This window comes from Dasypus novemcinctus, chromosome 26 (genome assembly GCF_030445035.2).
Source record: "Dasypus novemcinctus isolate mDasNov1 chromosome 26, mDasNov1.1.hap2, whole genome shotgun sequence".
Taxonomy (NCBI): domain Eukaryota; kingdom Metazoa; phylum Chordata; class Mammalia; order Cingulata; family Dasypodidae; genus Dasypus; species Dasypus novemcinctus.
In genome coordinates, this window is record NC_080698.1 from 10,800,099 (window position 1) to 10,821,052 (window position 20,954).

The 20,954-nt window shown below is 52.2% G+C and overlaps 2 protein-coding genes across 2 annotated transcripts in view; both read right to left on the reverse strand.

Moving 5' to 3' along the window:
* The window catches only part of TRAIP (TRAF interacting protein), a 36,192-nt gene extending 27,030 nt beyond the window's left edge, over positions 1–9,162 (reverse strand). Inside the window, exons 1-2 of the mRNA XM_058288541.2 lie at positions 7,470–9,162; positions 5,692–6,897 (exon numbers count right to left, since the gene is read on the reverse strand). Of these exons, the coding sequence (XP_058144524.1) occupies positions 5,692–5,789 (98 nt within the window). The 5' untranslated portion in view covers positions 5,790–6,897; positions 7,470–9,162. The remainder of the gene's footprint in view (positions 1–5,691; positions 6,898–7,469) is intronic.
* On the reverse strand, positions 7,413–20,954 carry CAMKV (CaM kinase like vesicle associated). Its single transcript, XM_004451854.5, has 11 exons — positions 20,617–20,954; positions 11,598–11,706; positions 11,354–11,485; positions 11,107–11,181; positions 10,795–10,933; positions 10,565–10,685; positions 10,364–10,439; positions 10,130–10,266; positions 9,922–10,000; positions 9,597–9,684; positions 7,413–9,324 (listed from the first exon to the last, which is right to left on the reverse strand). The coding sequence occupies exons 2-11, from the start codon at positions 11,690–11,692 to the stop codon at positions 8,761–8,763; spliced, it is 1,506 nt and encodes a 501-aa protein (XP_004451911.1). The 5' UTR covers positions 11,693–11,706; positions 20,617–20,954; the 3' UTR covers positions 7,413–8,760.

A 20,954-nucleotide genomic window follows, 5' to 3' on the forward strand; every position in this document is an offset into this window, starting at 1 on the left:
ATGGTATGCAAAAAATAGCCACCTCCCTCCAAAAATGTCCAGGTCTTAATCTTTGAGAGCTGTAAATATGTTATCATATGTGGCAAAACAGACTTTGCAGATATGATTAAGGATCTTAAGATGGGGAGATTAGCTTGGATTATCCAGGTGGGCCCAGTATAATGATAAAAGTCCTTATAAGAAAGAGGTAGAAGTATTAGAGTCAGATGGGGAGATTTGAAGATGTTATACTGATGGCTTTGAAGATGGTGGAAGGGCCATAAGCCAAGAAATGTAGCAGCCTCCAGAAGCTGGGAAAGGCAAGAAAACAGATTCTCCCCTAGAGTCCAGCCAAGTAAGACCCATTTTGGACTTCTAATCTCCAGAACTATAAAATAAAAATTTGTGGTGCTTTAAGCCACTAAATTAATTGTAATTTGTAACAGCAGGAATGGAAAATACAGAAAAGAAAGAGATAATGAAGTAGAGGCAATACTTGAAGAGATAATGACTGATAATTTTCCAGAACTGTTTAAAGAAATTAGTCCACAGATGATAAGTAAAAAGAAATCCACTTTAGATATATCATATTGAAACTGCAGAAATCCAAAGTAAAAAAAAAAACTCTAAAGACACCAAGATTGAGAGGATAGTTTTATAAATTATGTTTAAAGACTAACTGACAAAGTAAAATCTGTCTTTAACAGTTACAAGAGAAGCTAGAAATCAGTGGAATGATACTCACAATATATGATGAAATAAAATAACAGCCAATCTAGAATCTTATACCCAGCAAAAATATCTTTCGAGAATGAAAATAGGGAAGCAGATGTGGCTCAAGCAATTGAGCTCCTGCCTACCACACAGGAGGTCCCAGGTTCAGTTCCTGGTGCCTCCTGGAGAAAACAAGACAGTGAACTGGTGCAATGGGCAGGCGCAGTGAGCTGATGTAACAAGATGATGCGACAAGAAGACACAAAGAAGAAAGACAATATGAGACACAAGAAAGCAAGGAGCTGAGGTGGCCCAGCAATTGAGCGCCTCTCTCCCACATGGGAGGTCCCAGGTTTGGTTCCTGAGGCCTCCTAAAGAGAAAATGAGCAGATGGACACAGAGAGCAGACAGCGAGCACAAAACAAAGGCGGGGAGGAGGGGATAAATTTTTAAAAATCTTTAAAAAAAAGAATGAAGATAAAAACATTCTCCAAAGAAACAAAACCAAGTGTTCTTAAAAAATAAAATAAAATTTCTTATATGTCTAAAGAAAAAAAACCAAGTATTTGCTACCAGTAGACCCTTACTCATTACAGGTAATTCTACCTGGTGTACTTTAGGCAGAGGGTCAATGATCCCAGACTGAAGTTTGGAGATGAAGGAAGGAATGAAGAGCACTTACACAGACCAATCTGCAAAGACTGGGAAAGGTGTTTTCTTCCCTCCCCCTCCCCCTTTTTTGGTGTGTGTATTAGCTCCTGGCATTTAAGAGTTGTCATAACACTAGCTGTACACAAACTTAAGGAACAGATGCTTCAGAGTCTAAATTCCAGCAATAATACGTTATAATATCAAAATATCCAAGTTTCAACAAAAGGTTACAAAACATACGAAGAAAGGATGCACTGATTAAAGCATCAGAAACCATCATTGAGGAGGACCAGACCTGAAACATATCAGACAAAAACTTTAAATAAAAAGCTAAAGGAAAACTTGGATAAAGAACTCAGGGAAATCAGGAAAGTAGTAGATGAACACAAAGAGAGCACTGATGGAGAGATAGAAATTGTGAAAAGGAACCAGAGTTGAAGACCACAGTAACACATTAAAAATTGCCTGGGTTGGGGGCTAGATGTGGCTCAAGCAATTGAGCACCTCCTTCCCATGGGCCTGGGTTCAGTCCCAAGGCCTCCTAAAAACAAAAACAAGCAAAGGCAAACAAACAAACAGAAAAAACAACTCAGGGGAGCCGATGTGGCTCAGTGGTTGAGCGCCTGCTTCTCATGTACAAGACAAGACCCTGGGTTCAATGCCCAGTACCTTCTAAAAAAGAAGAAGAAAAAAATTTTAAAGACAATTTTTAAAAAATTGCCCAGAGGAGTTCAACAGCAGATTGGAGCTGGCAAAAGAAAGAATCAGAGAACCTGAAGATAAGACAATTGAAATCATCCAATGTGAGGAACAGAAAGAAGAATAAAAAAAGTGAACAGGGAAATGGACTTGGCCCAGTGGTTAGGGCGTCCGTCTACCACATGGGAGGTACGCGGTTCAAACCCTGGGCCTCCTTGACCCGTGTGGAGCTGGCCCATGAGCAGTGCTGATGCGCACAAGGAGTGCCCTGCCACGCAGGGGTGTCCCCCGCGTAGGGGAGCCCCACGCGCAAGGAGTGCGCCCCATAAGGAGAGCCGCCCAGCGCGAAAGAAAGTGCAGCCTGCCCAGGAATGGTGCTGCCCACACTTCCCGTGCCGCTGACGACAACAGAAGCGGATAAAGAAACAAGACGCAGCAAACAGACACAGAGAAAAGACAACCGGGGAAGGGAGGGAATTTAAAAAAAAAAAAAAAAAAAAAAAAAGAAGTGAACAAAGCCTGAGGAACCTGTAGGACACCATCAAGCATACCGATATACATATTATGGGAGTCCAGAAGGAGAAGAGAAAGGGGCAAAAAGACAATTCAAAGATATAATGGTGGGAAGTGGTCATGGCTCAACTGATAGAGCATCCGCCTACCACATAGGAGGTCCAGGGTTTGGTACCCAGGGTCTCCTGACCTGTGTGGTGAGCCGGGCCCACACACAGTACTGCCACGTGCAAAGAGTGCTGTGCCACACAGGGGTGTCCCCTGCATAGGGGAGCCCCAAGTACAAGAATTGTGCCCCACAAGGAGAGCCGCCCCGCACATAAAAAGCACAGTCCGCCCAGGAGTGGCACCACATACACAGAGAGCTGATGCAGCAAGATGATGCAACAAAAAAAGCGACACAGTTTCCCGGTTCTACAAGACAAGAATGCAACTAGACACAGAAGAACACACAGCAAATGGACACAGAGAGCAGACAACAAGGGGGAAGAGAAATTTTTTAAAAAATGATACCAGGGTTTAAAAAATAATAATAATAATGGTTGAAAACTTCCCAAATGTAACGAAGGACATGAATATATGCATCTAAGATGCCCAAACTCCAAACAGGATAAACCCAAATAGATCTATACTGTGCTACACTATAATTAAACTGTCAAATTTCAAAGATAAAGAGAAATTCTGAAGACCACAAGAGAGAAGCAACATGCCATGTACAAGAAAACCTCAATAAGATTAATGTCAATTTCTCATCAGAAACCTTGGAGGCAAGAAGGCATTTGAGATAATATATTTAAAGTCTCAGAGCAAAATACTGACAACCAAGAACTCTATATCTGGCAAAACTGTCTTTCAAAGATGAGGGAAGATTAAGACATTTCCGGATAAACAAAAGCTGAGGGAGTTTGTCACTGCTAGATCAGCCCTACAGGAGATGCTGAAAAGAGTTCTGCAGGTTGAAAAGAAAGGAAAATAGACAACAGATTGAAGCCACTTGAAGAAATAAAGATCTCCAGTGTGGGTAAAGATATGAGTAAATATAAATGGCAGTACTACTATATTTTTAGTTTGTAACTCCACTTTTTTTTCCTACGTGATCTGAAAGGCAATGTTATGATAAATCAGTGGTTTTAGAGTCATAATATATAAACATGCAATTTGTAACAGAAGGGACAGATGGGTATAAGAACATAGTCATGTATACTGTGGAAGGAAAGTTGGTACCAAAGCAAATGAGATTGTTATAGATTTAGGGTATTAAATTTAAGCCCCATGATAACAACAAAGAAAATATCAGTGAATATGCAAGTTCATACAGACACAAATTTGAATACAGGTTACCAGGGGTAGGTTTCTGTTTGGGAAGATGGGAAAGTTTTAGTAACGGAAGATGGTGAGAGTACCACTATATTATGAATGTGATTAATCCCATTGAATGGTATGCTTGGGAGAGGTTGAGATAGGAAAGTTTATGTTGAATATATGTTCCCACAAATAGAAAGGAAGGGAGGGGAGTGGAGGGCCTAAAAAACAATGACAATTAAATGTAATACATGATCCTGAATGGGAAGAGAAAAGGCTCAAAGGACAATATGGGGACAAATGAAAAAAAAAGTGGAATACAGCTATACACTTTATATCAACGTTAAATTTCTTGAACTTGACAACTGCACCTAAGGCAGTTACATAAGTGAATATCCTTGTTCTTAGGAAATGTGCATGGCAGTGTTAAGTGTTCAAGAAGCATGATGTATACAACCTACAGCCAAATATTCAGTAAATGGATTGATAAATACATACGTAGATGGACAGATGGTTAAGTAGATAGAATAGTAATGGCAAATGTGGCAAAATGTTAAAATCGGTGGATTACCTTTAGAAAGTTACGGACATATTTTAATTTCTAGGATAACTGCAAAAAAGAAGAGAAATAGAATGTATAGCTTCTAAACTAATCAAGGGGAAAATGGAGAGATACAGAATATTTCAGCTATCTAGCCAAGGCAAGAAAGGAGAGAATAAGCATTAATAGTAGGGGAAAAAAACAGGCAGAAAAAATTGAAAACACTAAATAAGATGATAGATTTGAACACCAATACCTCGGTCATTACAATAATTTTAAGTAAAATAAATGGTCCAGTTAAATACGAAGATTATCAGACTGGGTTTTAAAAAATCCAACTAAATGCTGTTTTCCAGAGACACATGTAAAACAAAAGTACACAGAAAAGATGAAAGTAAAAGGTTGAAAAAAGACAGGATGCTGACAGTAAATAGAGAAGTATTCTCAAAGGGGAGTTTGGTTTCTAATTTAACCCCAAACCCATGGTTTGCTCAGCAGGGGGTTCAGCTGTCAGCAACAGGGCCTACCTAGCCAATAAGGGACACCCTGAGACAGGGTGCCATTTGAGACCTGCCAGCAGCCATCAGGGTTGTGTCTGGCTCCCTGATCCCTTAGGTCTTTTGCTCCACAAATCCCCTGCTCTCTGAGACCATAGCCATCCACTGTTCGTAGGGGTCACTCTGCCCATCTCCTTTGCTGGGGACTCCAAACCAGCCTGTCCACAGATGCTAGGGAAATCTTTCCTTGCCAGCAGAAGGCAACAGACCCTTCAACAGAAGGGTCCTATAGTGTCTGCAGGACACTTTGACAGGGAGCACCTCCTTCCTCTTCGGTGTCAACCTCAGTTTGCTGCCGTTACTGAATACATTGGGGTGACCAATGGTATGACTCTGGATTGAATAATTCCAAACCATCAAGCAAACCACAACAAATCCTCTTCTTAGGTCACAGGGGCCTACCAGATTCCTATCAAGAAATAAAAGGGCTCGCGAATGTGGTGAAAGATTGCCTCTGCCCGGACGAATAGTTTTGAAGGCACAAATCTTTGCACAACTGATCAAAGAAACCCCTTCCCCCCACCTTCACTGGACTAACTCTGTCACCTCCTCGGGGAAGCCTGACCTGATCCGCCTGTACCCAGGTCAGGAACCTCCCGTGCGGCTCCGTGTAGTGTCGTCCCCATTGCCCTGGACGCGGGGTACCAGCCGCCAGAAGGCTTGACGCCCCACGCTGCGAGGCCCGGAGGCCGTACCGGGGTAAGCCCTGGGCCGCGCGACCCCGGGGCCACTCACCACTGCAGATGGAAGGTGTGTCCGCAGTGGATAGCAGCTACGTCGCGGGAGTGGTCGAAGAAATCGGAGCAGATGGTGCACAGCGCACGGATAGGCATGGCGGCAGGACTCGAGGGGCCGGGATGCCCAGGTGAAAGGCTACCGGCCCAGCTTCGAGGCCGCGTCTCCCGCAACACCACCGGTTTCAAATTTGGCTCCAACGCGCGACTTCCGGAAGGTTACCGGAAGTGACGACACTGACGCTGGGGCGTAGCCTAACGGTTAGGCGGGGATTGGTCGAGCCCTCCCAGCGGGCCGAAGGGCGGGGCTTAGGGCCCGGCGGCGGCAGAGAATGTTGGGGTAGCACTTCGGTTTGGGCCGGGTTCAGGTCCCCTGTGCTTTCGGCCAGTGTTGGGCCGGGCCTGGGAGGCCTGGGCCGGCAACCCCAGAGCGCAGCATTGGGTTGGGACGGGAAGCAGTGGCTCCGTCGGCTAAGCTTTTAACTGGGGCAAAGGAGGACGGTGTGGTCCCTAGCCAGAGATGGCTCGAGGCGGACTTGGAAAGGGACCCTCAGGCCTGTGCTCCCTCGGCAGCGGCCTTTTCTGCTAGGGTGGTGAAGATAGCGACAGCGGCCACAGGGGAATGGGACGATGGTTCCGAGAGAAAGTGAGCCCCCTGGGCTCTGGGCAGCGCTAGACCAACCACTGGCAGCCCATGTTCCCACATGTCAAAAGAATGCCCCACCCTCTCCATCCTGGAAAGATGGACCTGTATGCCCTAATCCCTTTAGGACATCCCAGGCGCACTCTGGCTCTATCCAATCAAGGCAGCAGGATCCCTGCCTGAGATTAGAGATGCTAGAACCAGTACTAACTTTAGCTCTTAGCTCCCAGAAGACTCACTTCTGTCTCTGGGACTGCAGGAGGGTTGGAACTTGGGAGGTGCAGATGCTTCACAGACAAGTGACTAACACCAGGAGCTAACAAGCCCTTTTTCTCATTTTCACATTGGATAAGTTATCTTTGGAATCCTCCCTGAGAAAGAGCAGCATCTCTGAGCCTGCCTGGACTGGAGCAAGTCTTGTGGCCCAAGAATTTCCTCTCTCACAGTATTTAGCAGAGTTACTCTTCCTTCCCCTCCCCTTCAGAAGAAACCTTATGCAGTACCCCACAGTAGAAAGCTGATCTGCTCCAGCTGAAGTAGGCCCAGAACGAAGTCCTTTGGGCCCTGTGTAGAAAGCACAGGTGTTGTTCACATGAAGAAAGAATCAGCCAACAAAAAAGCACAGAACTTTTGTGCAATGCCCATCCCACACCCTCTCCCCAACCCAGAAGTCTACTTGGCTATGGGCAAGGTCTCTTTCCGTGGTGGCTGGCCCTGGGTGGGTTCCAGCTCTATGCCCCAGTGAAGACCAAGGCTCCTTGGTCAACAGGAGTCATCAGAACAGCAAGTTAACTAGAACTCTCAGTGTAAGGTAATCCTTGGCCCAAGACCATCTCAGGAGCTACTACCCACGTGTATTTTTAGAGTCCAGAGGACTCTCTCTTCTCTATACCAAGGAGCTGGAGGAGAACACCCTGTGGTGGAATGATCTTCACTCTCAGCCCAGGCAGTACAAATAGCACTGAGCACAGGCTACTACTGAACCTGTTCCCAGCATCCCCCCGCCCCCTCCCTGCTGCCTTTCAGGGGCCCCTCCCAGGTAGGACAGAGGAGGCAACGGCAAAAGGGCAGCCAGAGGCTTTGGCAGGGTGAAGTTTATTTGCCAGGTTTAGCAGGCACACAGTTAGCCCACCTACCTTCACACACCGGAGCAGACCCACAGGCATGCAGGGAGAAGGGCAGGACCACACCAGAGTGCCGAGCAGGGGCCAGGAGCCGTGTGGTGCCTGCTCAGGCTGTGGTGGGATCTGACAAAGGGCACCTGCCAGGAGCCTCTATCAGGGAACTGAGGGCCTTCTTCTACTTCCTCATCCCAGCAAAAGCAATTCAGCACGGCTCAGAGGCACTCAGTCCTCCCTCCAAGCCCTGTTAGAAGGGGAAGTAGGCTGTAGAAAAGAGGGGGGTTCCTCTCCATCTTTTGTTGAACTGGAATCGGAAATCTGCCCCTGTGAAGGGCAAACACCCAAATCATAGACTATGGGCACTCCCACACAGCAGGCACTCTGGCATGGAAAGGACTTGCAGGTTGGGCCTGATGGGGAACACCTGGCAAGAGAGGCTCTCGGCCCTCCCTTGTGGCCCAGGGTAAGGCTCCAGCTAGGCCAGGGCACTGGGCGCTGGGCCTGCACTCTGCCCTCCCAGACCTTACTACCATATCCTTATTGCCCCTCCTTCCCCTTATAGGCTCACAAGGCTCAGGACACAGGGAAACCAACTACAGGACCCAGGAGGGCAGGAAATACAACAACATCTTGGGAGAGACTTCCCAGGAACAAAGATGGAAGCATCTACCTTCCTACTCACTGCCTTCTACTTTTGAGGGCCCCCAGCCATGCAACCCATCTTGTTTCAAAACACACTTCCCTAAGATTTCTGCACCTTCCATACCAGCCTGTGTCTGCTCCTAGAGCAGCCTACACACCCCAGGCATACACCTACATGTGCAGGAGCCCACGACTGCTGGCAGGGCCTCACTGGAGGACCAGCTCTCTGGGCAAGACTGCCCGAATTTGGGTCTGGGAGAAGATGGGACCTGCAGGGCCTGCCTGGGGGAATCACGAGGCAATCAAAGAGGAATCATGGGGGAATCAAGGAAAGAAGGGGAAGGAGAGCAGGGAGCCCCTGAGTATCCCTATTGCAGCCTCCCACAAGGAACAGAAACTGGTAAAGCTAGCAAGACAGAAAAGCCACAAGGAATCCATGCAGGGGCTGGGGCTGGCCCTATCTCTGGCCTGCTCACTGCTCACACACACGCACGGAGGAGACGAGACTGCTCTCCCATGGCCCCCAGGTACACCCCACACTGGGAGGCAGAGGGAAAAGGGGAGAGGGCATCATGCCAGTGACGCTATGTACAACGAGAAGCCCCCCCTCCACTCTCCCACCCTCCTGCCCGTCCCCTGCAACTCCCCCCGTGAGCCTGCCCACTCAGCTGGTATCTTCCCTCCGCGACTCCTGGGCACAGCCAGCAGCCTCTTCCCCTTTACTAGAGGGTAGAGCCTGGCCTGTTGTGCCTTTGGGGGCTGTGCTGTCCGGCTGGGCCAGAGCCAGCTCAGGGGTAGCAGCAGCCTTGGTGACCGGCGTGGCACTGCTTTGGGTAGTTGGCATGGTGCTCTCTTCCGTGGCTGGTGTGGCTCTCCCATCTGTGGCTGGAGTGGCACTCCTGTCAGTGGCGGGGGTGACGCTCCCATCAGTGGCTGGGGTGATACTCCCATCAGTGGCTGGAGTGACACTCCCATCAGTGGCGGGGGTAGCACTGCCATCGGTGGCAGGAGTGGCACTACGGTCTGCAGAGGCCACATTATCACTCTTTGCAGCAAGAGCAGCGTCACCCTCCGTGGCTGGGGTGGCCCCACTAGCAGCTGCAGCTGTGGCCCCGCCTGCAGCCCCGGGGGTGGCAGTGTCTGTGGCTGGGGCAGATTGGGCCACAGCTGTGCTGGACTGCTCCGGCGCCCGGAGCCGTTTCATGAGGGTGGTCACTCTGACAGCCTTCTGAAAGAGGGACAGTAGAGAGAGACTCAAGGTTTGCAGAAGCTGGACTCACTCCCTGCTCTTCCGTGCTGCTCCCGGCTGCCGACCCGCCCCAGTGCCATGGACGCAGCTGTTCAGCATACCTGCTAAAAGCAGTCATGTGGCTGCATTCACACCTAATAGCCAGAGAAAAGCCTGTGTGTGGCTGCAGGGGTGCAGTGCAGGCCAGAAACTGTAGGTGCCAGAAGGAACTCTTAGGGTTGGGGTAGAGAAGAGAGCCATCCAAGCCTTACCTTCCATTTGGCCCTGGCAAAGTTCTTTTCAATCTGGGCACAGACACCATCCTTGATGTTCTTATCAGAAGCAGCATTGCCAGAAATCCTGGAAAGGGTGGGTCCATCTGGTTCGGGGGGGGCATGGGCCTCCATGGAGACTCTGCCCAGACCCTTCCCTGTGTGACCAGGGACCACCAGGCAGAGCCTCTGGGCTGTCCTGAGCTCTGGGTGACCCCACCCACTCCAGGCCTCCTGAATGGGAGCTGCTGGGTGTGGGGGGACAGAGGGCAAGGGAATCCTGGTGCTAATCATCCTCCTCGCCCATCTCCTGGGCCCTACTCACCACTCATGGGAGATGGCCTCCTCTGCCGTGATGCGCTGGTCTTGCTCCACCTCCATCAGCCGGGTGACCAGGTCTTTAGCTAGGCACAAAGCCAAGGAGGGGCTAGGCATGGGCACCCCTAGACCTCACTGTCTAAAGGTGGGTGAACGGGCTGGGGCACAGGAGCAGGGCTCTTCCCCCACTTACCCACTGGCGGGCACCTCCTTACCTGCCTGTGATATGTCGTCCCAGTACGGAGAGTCGAACTCATAGTCGCCAGCCAGGATCTTGCGGAAGAGATTCTTATCGTGGTTTTCATAGTCATCTTCCTCTACCTCCTCATAGAAGGGTGGGTTCCCTGAAAGCCTACGTGAGGACCAAAAGGCAGAGTCACCCAGGAAGGCCGCGGACACAGGCTCCTACCCTGCCTGGCTGAACGCCTGCTCGCCTGCCCTCCACTCACAGGATGTACATGATGACTCCGATGGCCCAGCAGTCCACAGGGCGTCCGTACCGCTGCCGGCCGACCACCTCGGGGGCTGCAAACACAGCATCCGCCTGCTGGTTAGTATCAGTCCAGGCTGGGCCCAGTTCCTAGGACTGGAACTTCCCTTCCCCCTAGCCAGGGTGGCCCCCACACTGCCCCTGCCCCACCCCTGCTTGCCCAGGTACTCGGGGGTCCCACAGGGCTCCTTGATGAGGCCGTTCTCCAGCTTAGCCAGGTGGAAGTCACTGATGACGATCTTCGAGTTCTTCAGCCGGTTGTAGTAAACCAGATTCTCCAGCTGCTCCAGCGGGGGGATGGCATGTGGGTGGCAGAGGAAGACACCACGAGGGTCTCAAAGGTGGAACCAGGCCCAACCCCACCAGGTGGCCCATGGGCCCCAGCCTCACCTTGAGGTTCCTGTGCACAATCTTGAGTGAGTGCAAGTAGGCCACAGCCTCGAGCACCTGCCGCACCACGTTGCTTGTATCTCGCTCCGAGTAGTAGCCCTGGTCCAGGATCCAGTCAAACACCTCCCTCCCCGTGGCCCTGAGGGACACCAGTCCCTGAGCCTCATGTGGGCAGGACTGGGGGTGGGGTGGGAGTGCCAGGGCGAGCTGCTTATATCAGGAGGGTGGCTGGGCAAGGCACAGGGACCTGGGACCTCAGGGTGAGACAGGTGAAGGGCCTGGGGAATGTAGGAACCCCAGACCCACACTCACAGCTCCAGGAAGATGAAGTACTCCTTGCGGGTCACGAACACGTCCACCAGTTGCAGGATGTTGGGGTGCTTCACCCTGGGGGCAGCAGTCAATAACAGGGCTGGGTGAACCCCTGGGAGAGGCTCTGGGAGTCAGTGAGGGCCACAGCAGACTAACTGCCCAGAGGCTGGCTACGGCCAGAGGCCTCCTGCCCTCCCAGCCCTCCCCTGCTACTCCTACCCTGCTCACCTCCGGGTCTCACACTTACATCTTGAGGATGCCGATCTCGTTCTTGGCCGCCTTCCGCACCTTGCGGCCATCTCGCTTCTGGAACTTCTTGCAGGTGTGCAGTTTGCCGGTTGCCTTGTCCTTGGCCCTGAAGATCTCACAGAACTCCTCGCTGCAGCCAGCAGACATTCCACTCAGCCCTGACCTTGGCATGGGCTGCACTCTGCTCCCTCCCCGCCCCAGCCCATGCTCACCCACCCTGGCCCACCAGGCTTGGCACTCACGTCTTGATGACCTGTCCCAGATCATATCTGTCGGTCACCTCCGACGGCTGGTTATAGTTCTTCTTATCACCCAGAGTCACACACCCAAACGGCATTGCCGGGCCCTGAGCTGTGGGCAGGATGGGGTCTGGCTCAGCTGTACCACTCTCCACTTCCCAAAGCATAGAGGCTGCCTCTGGGTGACCCCAAGCCAGGGGCAGAGACCCCACTAGGAAAGGCTAGAGGGTGGGTAGACATGGATCCCACTCCTGCTCTTCTAGCGACAACCCCAACCATTCAGCCTGGCTACCTGAACTACAAGAGCCCCCACTTATGAAAAATGTATAATTGGGAATATTTCTGCATCATATACATTCAAAAAAATTTTTTAATCAAAATATTTCTTTAAATTTCAGCTATTTCACACCTGAAAGGGGCATATCCACCCACCCCTCAGGTCATCAGAGAGAATAGTCTGACAGTGCCAAGAATGACAAAGATGTGGAAAACATGAACACTGCTGACAGAGGGCCATTCTCCCCTTTGGAATACAGTTTGGTAAAACTACTAAAGTTTTACCTTAAACCAGCAATTGCACTATTAGGTTGGTGCAAAAGGAATTGTGGTTTTGGACTGTGAATTAAATCATTATAACTAGAGTCAAACACATTTTTATTAATCAAAATAGGAACCATTACAATCAACACATATTTGCCAGTAAGAAATAAGTTTGCCTATTCCTGTAGCATAAAAATCTATGCTTTGGGGTTTGACAAACTCTTGGCAAGCATTTTCTGAAGCCTGCTGGTTGTGGAAGAGTTTCCCTCCAAAAAGTAGTCGAGATGCTTGAAGAAGTGGTAGTCGGTTAGCAAGAGGTCAGGTGAATATGGCAGATGGGGCAAAAGTTTGTAGCCCAATCATTCAACTTCTGAAGTGTTGGTTGTGCAATGTGCAGTCAGGCGTTGTCGTGGAGAAGAATTGGGCCCTTTCTGTTGACCAATGCAGGCTACAGGCATTGTGGTTTTCAATGCATCTCACTGATTTGATTAGCATACTTCTCAGATGTAATGGTTTCACTAGGATTCAGAAAGCTGTAGTGGGTGAGGCAGCAGACCACCAAACAGTGACCATGATCTTTCTTTTTTTGGTGCAAGTTTGGCTTTGGAAAGTGCTTTGGCGCTTCTTCTTGTTCCACCCACTGAAGCTGGTCATCGCCAGTTGTATAAAATCCACTTTTCATCGCACATCACAATCCGATCGAGAAATGGTTCATTATTGTTGCATAGAATAAGACGACACTTCAAAATGATCATTTTTTTTTATCTTCAGTCAATTCATGAAGCACCCACCTATCAAGATTCTTCACCTTTCCAATTTGCTTCAAATGCTGAACTGCAGAATGGTCGATGTTGAGCTCTTCAGCAACTTCTCGTGTAGTTTAAGAGGATCAGCTTTAATGATTGCTCTCAATTGGTCGTTATCAACTTCCAATGGCCAGTCACTATGCAGTCATCTTCAAGGTTTTCATCTCCTTTGCAAAACTTCTTGAACCACCACTGCACTGTATGTTCGTTAGCAGTTCCTGGGCCAAATGCATGCTGCAAATTGTCTCTGCTGCTTTATGACCCATTTTGAACTCAAATAAGAAAATCGCCCATATTTGCTTTTTGTCTAACATCGTTGCCATAGTCTAAAATAAATATAAAATAAACAGCAAGTAATAAGTCATTAGCAAAAAAACATAAAGCAAGAAATACACATCAAAATGATGTATAAATGCACAGCAAATGGACACAGAGAGCAGAAAACGGGGGAGATAACTAAATAGACCTTTTGAAACAAATAATGTATGACATAACCACTTTTATTTAAGAACGTATGCCAATATCGAATGGCAAATCTCAACAATGCAAAACCGCAATTATTTTTGCACCAACCTAATAAATATGCACCCAAAAGAAATAGTACATCTGTCCATCACATTTGTAGGTGTACACAAGTACAGACATTCCTAGTGGAAAAATTCATAATGATGGTCCCAAACTGGAAACAGCACAAATATCCATCAACAGGGTATATTGTGGTAGAATTGTGGTATAATTACGTTGTGGAATATTAAACAGCGATGGAAATGAAGACACTACTGCTGTACCCACCTGCCCGGTGAATTTCACATATACAATGTTGTTTGGTTTCTGTAGTGTAGTGGTTATCACATTTGCCTCACACATACACAATGTTGAGTGAAAAAGACACAAGATACATACAGTGTGACTCCATTAATATAGAATTCAAAAACAGGCAGAACCCTCATACATTACTGGTGGGAATGTAAAATGGGACAGCTGCTACGGAAAACAATTTGGTGGTCCCTAAAAAAATTAAACATAAAATTATCACATGAGCCAGCAATTCCACTCCTACATCTACATACATGCAAGAGAAGTGAGAACATATGTCCACACAGAAACTTGTATGCAAATATTTATAGCCAAAGGTAGAAAACCCAAACGTCCATGGATAAACCAATTGTGGCATATTCATACAATGAAATACAATCCAGCCATAAAAAGGAAAGGGCCTTGAAAACATCATGCTAATTGAACAAAGTCAGACATAAAAGGTCACTATATGGTTTCCTTCACATGAAATGTCCAAAATAGGTAAATCCATATAGAACGAAAGCAGGTTAGTGGTTGCAGAAGGAGGGGGGTAGAGACTGATTTATGGGTATGGAAGTTTCCTCTGGGGTGATAGTTTTGAAACTAGAGAGAAATGATGGCTGTACAGTATTGTGAATGCACTAAATGCCCCTGAATTGCACACTTTAAAATGGTTAACTATGGGAAGCAGACTTGGCTCAACAGACAGAGCGTCCACCTACCACTTGGGGGTCCATGGTTTAAACCCAGGGCCTCCTTGACCCGTGTGGAGCTGGCCCATGCGCAGTGCTGATGCACGCAAGGAGTGGCTGTGCCACGCCGGGGTGTCCCCTGTGTAGGGGAGCCCCATGTGCAAGGAGTGCGCCCCATAATGAGAGCCACCCAGTGCGAAAGAAGTACATCCTGCCCAGGAATGGCGCCACACACACGGAGAGCTGATGCAGCAAGATGATGCAACAAAATGAGACACAGATTTCCAGTGCCACTGACAAGAATAGAAGCGGACACAGAAGAACACACAGCGAATGGACACAGAGAACAGACAACTCGGGGGGGGGGAAGGGGAGAGAAATAAATGAAAATAAATCTTTAAAAACAAATAAATAAAATAAAATAGTTAACGATATGTTGTGTGATTTTCACCTCAATTTAACAGAAAAAAACAGGTAGCACTAACCCATATTGTTTAGGAATACATACACAGTATTAAAACTATAAAGAAAAGCTAGGAAATAAAGCACTAAGAGATAATGGTTACCTCTAAATGAAAGGGAGGGGTTGTCATAGAGGAGGGACACATGCAGGGACTCTGGAGAGCCTACTTGTACACCTGAATGGTGGTTACACAGGTGTTGCTTCATAATAATCTGTAAAAAGGTACATACAAGTTTTGTGCACCTTCCTAGATTTTTGTTATATTTCATGACAAAAATAGCAATAAAAATCATTGCCATCCATCCTGTGGAACACTTGGTAGCTACTGCAAAGAATCATCTCTCTCTAGTTTCAAAGCACTGAACAGTGCTGCTGGGGGGCAGTCTCGGAGATACATTGTTGAATGAAACAGCAAGGCACGGAGTGGTAGGCAGAGAATGCTGCTGTCCAGTAAATGTTTAAGTTTGCACACTGGTATATACACACACTTTTCTTCTGGAAGGACCCCTAAGAACATAAGTGTTCTTTCCGGGGCAAAGAATCAGGTGTCCGAGAAGCAGATTTATATCTTTGGTTTCTTCAATGATGGTTACTATGTTTACTCTAGGGATGATGACTTTTAATTTAACAACTACGGCACCAGGCACACTGCTCGGGGGATTCCTCCAAGACAGAATCCCAGCTAGTGGAGAGGTGAGGATAAGGCTTCAAGGAAGAGGCAGCACTAGGCCGGACCCTGGAGGGGAAGGATTTGCCAGGAGGCACGTAGGGAGATGGCCAGGAAGAGCAAGACTCACCTGCCCAGTGCCTCCGTGCTGGGGCCCCCAGAGGGCCTGGGAGGTCAGGTCCCAGGGAAAGGCCCTCGGCCAGGGATGGGTGTTCCAGGGTGGCCAGATGCAGCTCTCTGTGCTCCTGGGGCGTGGTGACCCATGGGTCAGCAACCCTGGCAGCTACACTACAAAGCTCACCTGTGGTGCTGGGTGGGCTGGCTCCATCCAACACCCAAACAAAAAGGCACTCGCAGCCCTTGCTCCACAGATGAGTTTGGGGGGGAGGGGGCGGGGACAGTGTCTGTTGCCTTGCCTGCCTCCACATTGCCTGGCCAGTGTGACACCCGGGCCTCAGCGAGCTCTGCCACGAGGCTGCACTGGAACTGCTCTGTCTGTGCTGACTGCACATGTTCTCTGTCTACACCGCTTAGAGCGTGCTGGCACAGACTGGGCTGGGGCCTTGGGTACCAAGATGCTCTCCTACCTGGAGGCACTCACAGCCTCAGGGTAGTAGAGACGGGAAGAGGCCACCCCCTTGCTTCCCAGAGAGGGCAGCTTGGGCCAGAGGGCCTCTGCCAGCTGGGCTCAAATGCCAAGACCCAGACAAGTCCCATGGCCCAACCTGGCAGAGGTCAGCTGCCCACTTGCCAGAGGTCACAGTCCTGGAAATTCTCCCTCAAATCTGCCCTCCGCATTAGGGAATAGATTCCATCGTCCCTTCCTCTGGGCTGCTTGGGCTCAGGAAACGCGAGCACATTTCATCAGCGTCATTCAAGTCAGGGCTTAAGCCATCTTGTGAGGTGTCGCAGAAGCAAACAAGAGAAGCTTTGAAGATCGTCCCCAACTGATTTTCTTTGCCACCATGACCACAGCCCTGCCTCTGCGTCTGCCAGGGAGAAGCGTGTGCTGGATTCCTGCTTTCGCAGCCGAGAGCAGTGCCACAGTCGCAAACCACTGCCGGCCACCCAACTCCATGCCATAGCAAATGGGGGAGGGCACCCGGCCCGCATCAGTCCTTTCAGGGGCTCTAAAGGAGATGGCTGGGATCTGAAGGCCATATATGGGGCAGCAGGGGGGTGGCACCCTAGCCTGTAGGTCCCCCGGGAGGGGCTGGGAGGGACCTGTGTCCCAGCTCGGCTGCACAGCTTCCACTGTCTCCTCGGCGGGTATGCCCTTCCCCCAAAGCCTCCCTTCCGAATCCTATGATTTGTCACGGCAGAGTTATTTATAACGTTAAAAATTCAGCAACTACCTAAACGTCCAACAACAGGTGACGCGCCAGCTCAACTGTGTCCACTCAACAGCAGGAAGTGTGGGCACTGGCAAGGGCGCTGCCCACCAGCAGAGCAGCCTCCACCGGGCGAGGGCTGAGACCAAGGCTCCTTTCGCTGTGATTTCTGACATTATGAGGTTATCTGTGCGACAAACTGTCTAAAGCAAACCTGACACTCCAAGCCCAGATTCAAAACACCCCTGCTCTGAGACTTCTTCCTCAGCCTCCACACCCCACCCCACTCCTAATGCCAGCAGCTCCTGGCCCTGCGGAGGTGGCTGGAAGGTTTCTGTATGTTTGCATAGGTGTGTCCCCACAGCTTGTGGTCACACATAGGCGCTGGTGCCACAGGGAGGGCGGGGAGGAGGCAGGGCTGGTTTGGGGTCTGTCTCCACCACCTGGGCCTTGGCTCAGTGACTTAGGCCCCTGGAGTCATGTCCTTCCCAGGACCTAGCCACAGGGCAGAGAGGGGAGAAAGACCTTCCACCGCCACCCTCTCCACCATCTGCTCCCCACTGCTGATCCTGGGAGGCTGTGGGTCTGGCTACCAAGCCCCCCAGCTCCTGCCTGCATGGAGGGGGTCCTGGCCCCGAAGCTATAAGGAATGGGCAGCTCCAGGAATGGAGGGAGACCAGGCAGAAAGGGGTTTGCACTTCTCACCTCCCTCCCCACCATGGCCTGGACCCTTCAGGCTCAACTCCTTCCAGCAACTAGGGCCTGGCTCGGCACAGCGGCTGCTCCTCGGAAGATGTGGCACTCTCCACTGGCTGCAGGGGTACCGAACGTTGTACACAGCAGCCTACCAAGGGGACTTTGGGGGAGCGCAGAGCCTGGCCCTTTGGGGCCAGGTCCAACTCCATGCAGGCAGGAACTGGGGGACTTCGTGGCCAGACCCCACAGCTGGCTTTAGAGGAGCTCTGCAGTTACGGCTGCTTGGGCCTGAGCACTGAGCTCAGGGCATTGGGCCTCCAGGCAGCCCTGAGGGAGCCTCTGCCTATTGGTGCCTTAGTAATAAAGGGGCCTCTTGAGGCCCTACTGCAGCCCAGGGGAGCTCAAGTGGGCCAGAGGCCAGCTCCCTATTCAGGTCCCACCCCTCCTCTACTGGGGTCACTGGCTCAGGCCCCACCTGTCCGAGTCATAAACAGAAGCTTGCCACTGTCCTGGTCCCTTGCGATAAATCCAGGAGGCCAAGAGAGGCCCAGGAGGCCCCTGGCTGCCTCCCAAGGACTGGCCAACACCTCCCGATCTAGTGGCAGCTGTGAACACCAGCCTGCAAGCACCCGCTCCCTGCCACTGCTCTCCTCTCTCTCAGGGGCCAGAGCTGGATTTCCTGCCACCGTGGACAGGACCAAGCCCCGACCTGCCTGGCCTCATGGACACGGTCTGGGGTCAGGAAGTGGAACCAAGCTCCTAGCCCAGGTGTGACTGCTTCAGGGATCTGGGCAGGACACTGCCCCGGCTGCGCCTCGGGCTCTAGCTACACCATCCTCAACGTCCAATCCAGTGCTGCCTCCAGAAAATTCAGCCCTCAACCTGCAGGCGAGGCCAGCCAAGACCAACTGGCCCCTCCCAGACACCTGGGGTCCCATCTTTGAACCCCAGAAAGAGAACCCATGGTGGAGGGTGGGCTGCAGGGGGGCTGCTTTCCTGTGGGAGGAGGAGGGGAAATGCAGAAGACGACGCTGGAGTAAAAGGGTTGCTATGGCGATGGAAGTTTTAAAACAAGGAAAAGGGGAGGAAAGAGGTATTGACTAGACCCCTTCTCAAAGAATTCCCTTGGACTGTGGCTGGGCACCTTCCACGCAGGGGAGGCTCTGTGACTCTGGTCCTCATCAAGGAAAGGGAGGCAGGGGACTGAGAGACTTCAGGAACGAGGAGGATACACAGGGAGACAAAGGCAGAACCTGTGATGGAGGAGGAGCAGGAAGGCAACAGAGTAAGTGAGGCAGATGCACTAGGGGGAGGAAGGGGCAGGTAGGTCGGGGGTTCCGAGGGATCTATGGGTGCCCAGCAGAGTCCTAAGGCCTCCATGACCGTGTGCCCTGAACACCTGGGCCAGGAGCAGCCCCGGGGAACTGGATCTTCCAGGCTGAACCCTCCGGTATCCCCCAGACATACAACAAGCTCTGCTGCGGGAGACACAGCCCTGGCGCAGGAGAAGAGGCCAGTTGCAGCCCCCTGAGCCAGGGCAGGCCAGCTCAGCTGAGACCACCCAGGCAGCGCCCCCCCCCAACATTGCTGTACTCTCCTGGCCTTGGGCCCCTAGGCCCCCCTCTTGCAGCTCAGCCTAACCTCCCCCACAGTGGAGCTCCGTCAGGATGGCACTACAAGCGGTACCCTGAGCATCCCAGAAACAGGTCCTCCCACCCCCACCCCACGACTCAGTTTCCCTGGACAGAGATCAAAGACTCCGTGGCCTCCTCCCAAGGTGGACTGTCCATCGGCCTGTGAGGGTGGCCAGACACGGCACTGGAGAGGAAAGGCAGCAGCAGACCCGTGAACGGCAGCCCTGGCACCTGGGGGCCTGGCAGCGTGGCCCCAATGCTGCGAAAGGAAGGGAGAGCGACCCCCTACCCCACTCTGGGGATTATCCTGGCCCGGAGGGAGGGGGAGACACCAATTTCCCATTTGAGGAAACAGGGACCCAGCAGGTGGCCAGAGCTGTCAGGGATCAACTCTGAGTGGGGGAAGAGGGGGGCAGGTCTCTGCAGGTGATCCTGGGGGGGGGGCAGGTAGGACAAGGATCAGGCTGCAGTAGGATCATCCCTTTTGATGAGGGACAGCAGAGGATGGAGAGAACCTAGTGGAGAGCTCTGCCCCGTGGGGGTGCGGACAAAGGCAGTTTGGCAGAGCTCAAGAGCCCTGGGGAAGGCAGCAGCTCACCCCGCGCCCCCCTCTCCCCCAGCCAGAGGCTCCTGACCTCCACCGCGGTGCCACTCTGACCCCCATCCCACAGCACGGCTCGCCCCCGCTGGCACAGCACACACATGCTGAGCACACGTGTGAGCATCCAGCCCCGCACCCCCTAGCGGGTACATGTGCCGCCCCCACCCCCACCGCGCACGTGGGTCTGCGCCCCGGACCCCGGAAGGCCCCCCACGGGAAGGTTTGGCAGCTGGATCTGGGCTGGAGGGCCGCCGGGGCCCAGGGGCTAGAGGCCGCCTCCCCCACCCCGCAGCAGCCCCGCCCAGCCCCCTTTGGGATGTCGCCAATAAAAAAAACTCTCCGTTGTCATGGAAATTAGTGACTGCCTCGCGAGAGGGAGAGGGCCGGGGGCAGTCGGGAGGGGCTGCAACCGCGGAGGGAAGCGGGGAGGGACGTCTCTGCCCTCGGGCCCCAACCCCAAGGGGCACCACGAAATCTTCGAGGGTTAATGTGCCCACAGTTCGAAGCCCGGCGGCGGGGGAGGGAGGGATGGTTTGGCCTGAACTTGGGTCGCTTCCACCGGGACCCCCAGGCAGGCCGAGGGGATGGGGAACTTTGGTCCGACCCCTCACGCCGCCCCCCGGGATCTGCCGAGCCCGCGGGCTCTACCCGCGTCGAGACCCCGAGCCCCTGCGGCGCCCCCCGCGGCGCCCCCGCGCACTCTGCGCCCCGAACCTCGAGCCCGCGGGACCCAGGCCCCCCAGGACCTCCCAGCGTGCGCTGGGGAGGCGCCCCCTGCCCCGCCCGCCCCGCACCTGCAGCGCCGGTCCGTCACGGGTGGGAAGCGACCGCGAGCTCGGCCGGGCGCCCGGGGCTCCGGGGTAGGAGGGCGGAATCTGCTCGGGGCACGCGGGGCAGACGCGGCGCCAGCTGCAGCCGCTTCGCCTCGCGAACCTCCAGCATAGCCCGTCGCTCGCAGACAGCGGATTCGCACCCCGGCCTGGGGGCGGGCTCGGGGCGGGGCCTCCGCCGATGGCCCCGCCCCAGCCCAGGCGGAGCCGGAGGCCGGGATCCCACGCGCGGGCTTGTGCGCACCGGCTGGCAGCGGGGCAGGTCTCTCTGGCCGGACTCGCACAGGTTCCAGTGGGCCTTT